General features: G+C 31.3%; 1 protein-coding gene across 1 annotated transcript; it reads right to left on the bottom strand.

The window, feature by feature from the left end:
* Positions 1-541: 541 nt before the first annotated feature.
* On the bottom strand, positions 542-1,759 carry LOC139899470 (calcium-binding protein CML42-like). The gene is made up of 2 exons (XM_071882296.1): positions 1,293-1,759; positions 542-982 (listed from the first exon to the last, which is right to left on the bottom strand). Exons 1-2 carry the CDS (start codon positions 1,627-1,629, stop codon positions 708-710), a joined length of 612 nt encoding a protein of 203 aa, XP_071738397.1. The 5' UTR covers positions 1,630-1,759; the 3' UTR covers positions 542-707.
* Between the last annotated feature and the right edge of the window lie 459 nt (positions 1,760-2,218).

The following is a 2,218-nucleotide window of genomic DNA, read 5'->3' as shown; positions in this document are numbered from 1 at the left end:
GATCACGATGCGTTAAATAAGGTCTTAAAACATTTTTTGCAGTGTAAATTGTAGCAGGTTTTACTCTTAGAAACTCTTGACATATAATTCAAATCGAGTATTTCTTAGTATACTTTTAAATTTAGTTCTACACTACGAAACATGCTTTAGAGTCTTATACAAAATATTATAAAATATGTTTACTAGCTAGTATACAGTTAAAAAATGAATAATATTGGAATCACTTCCGTTTAAATTGACGTATAACTTGGTGTGTCCTTTATTTTCTGAAAAGACTACGGAGTAATTGTTAGCCTATGGTATCGATAGTCCTGTTGAATAATGAATAGTAATGGGACATAGGCTAACATTGGACTATCAATACAATGCGCTAACACTAATGTAAGAACACAATGGTCATAACATATATACGTATCAAGTAACAACTATCCACATGACTAACACAACGCTAAATAACTTCATCAATATTTGAAATCCCAATTACTTCAATACACACATCTAATCATCAATATTACAAAGCAATACATTACGTTAGCTGTGATTCAAAGAAATTTAATAAAATAAAAATAAAACCCTCCAAATATATATAATATTAACGTTATCATACACAACTCTCTAATACTCTTTTCCTAACCATCCCAAGATAAAAAGAAAGATGATGAAAACGACAACGATGATATACATGTCTTTTATGACGAAGAATATTCTCACTTAAGAACATTCACATTACGCATCATCTCTTTAAACTCCGAGAAATCAACACGTCCATCGTGATTTCGATCAACCGATGAAATCATTAGCTCAACTCTCCTTATCTCATTACCTTCCGCAAACCCTAATTTCACAAGAACCGTTTGTAATTCTATCGCTGATATATACCCATCTCCGTCTTCATCAAACACCTTAAATGCCTCTGTTAAATCCACTTCCTCTTGCTTGCCACCATCATCGCTAGCCTCATCATTTTCGCCGTAATTATTACCTATACATAAAACCAAAAAAAATAAATATATATACGTACGTTATATGTTTTTTTTCTAGACTAGACAAACATTCTAATGCTACATAAAACCAAAAGTATATACATAAAATGTTTTATTTTCTAGACTAGACAAACATTCTAATGCTGAAATGTTATAAAAAAAAACTTATTCGTTTAACCGTTTACATAATTTTCAAAGTTGTTAACAAGCGCCAAAAACAAAAATTAGGCACTCGATTGTGTCACGATCATGGATCATTTACAAAAAACGTTTCGTTAGTAACTTAAGTTAAACAAACATGAACGTTACCTAAATCGTCATTTTCATCTAATCGAAAGAAGATATCGTCGATTTCCTTATGCAAAGCTTGAAAATCATTAAATGTGAGACCCGTATTACCCGGTTGAATAAACGTCTTAATAATTGAATCCAATTCATTCATATTCGTATCAAGACCAAGAAGAATCAACGCGCGACTAAGTTCATCAACGGTAATAAGTTCATCATGATTCGTGTCGAATAAATCGAATATCCTTCGAAGACGGACAGAGTTCAACGACGGTGATCTAAGACGAAATGATGACGATTTGAGTTGGTTGCTTTTGGTATTCGTTGTTGTTTCCATAATTGTTGTTGTTTCCCCCATGATTTGAATTCAATTTCTTTGGTGTTTGAAGAAATTGAATAGGGGGAAATGAAATGAGAATAATTGTAATTAATGAAAATTAATAAGAGGATTGAATTAAATAAGATTTAAAGTGGATTTTGTTGTGGGATTTAATTTAATGGTGGTGTAAGATGGAGATGGTGGAAAATTATGAAACAATAATTGAATTTGTAGTGATCTGGATCCAATGTATACGCGTATTTCAAGGTATGGGCAATTTTATGCAATCAATAGTAACTGCCATTGTAAGTTATACAGTATGTTTTTTTTTAGGTCGGGTGATTTGTTCTTAATTTTTGAGTCGGTGTTGTTTTTTTGACTTGCCTTGTTTTAGATAACTTTTTGCATAAGTTACGTTGTTTAAGTAGGTTTTATGAGTCCGCCGTCTTTTCTTGTATTGTTGTTTTGATATTTTAACTTGATTTGAATGGATAATGAATAATATGGATAACTAATATTTGTTGTATTAATATTAGATAGCTAACTACTAGTAAAGAACCATCGCGTTGCTTTCTTTTTTGTTTGGTAAAGACTTTTTTGCTCCGTTGGTCCTTCAATTATACACGAA

Source organism: Rutidosis leptorrhynchoides, chromosome 3 (genome assembly GCF_046630445.1).
Source record: "Rutidosis leptorrhynchoides isolate AG116_Rl617_1_P2 chromosome 3, CSIRO_AGI_Rlap_v1, whole genome shotgun sequence".
In the NCBI taxonomy this organism is placed as follows: Eukaryota; Viridiplantae; Streptophyta; class Magnoliopsida; order Asterales; family Asteraceae; genus Rutidosis; species Rutidosis leptorrhynchoides.
The sequence above is the reverse complement of the archived record's forward strand: the minus strand, read 5'-3'. Positions and strand labels throughout refer to the sequence as shown.

Excerpts from the sequence above, each read along its gene's own strand:
- LOC139899470 (XM_071882296.1), bottom strand. The coding sequence starts at position 1,629 with ATGGGGGAAACAACAACAATTATGGAAACAACAACGAATACCAAAAGC. Across the intron at positions 983-1,292 it reads AGATGAAAATGACGATTTAG|GTAATAATTACGGCGAAAAT; the intron begins GTAACGTTCATG and ends TTTTATGTATAG.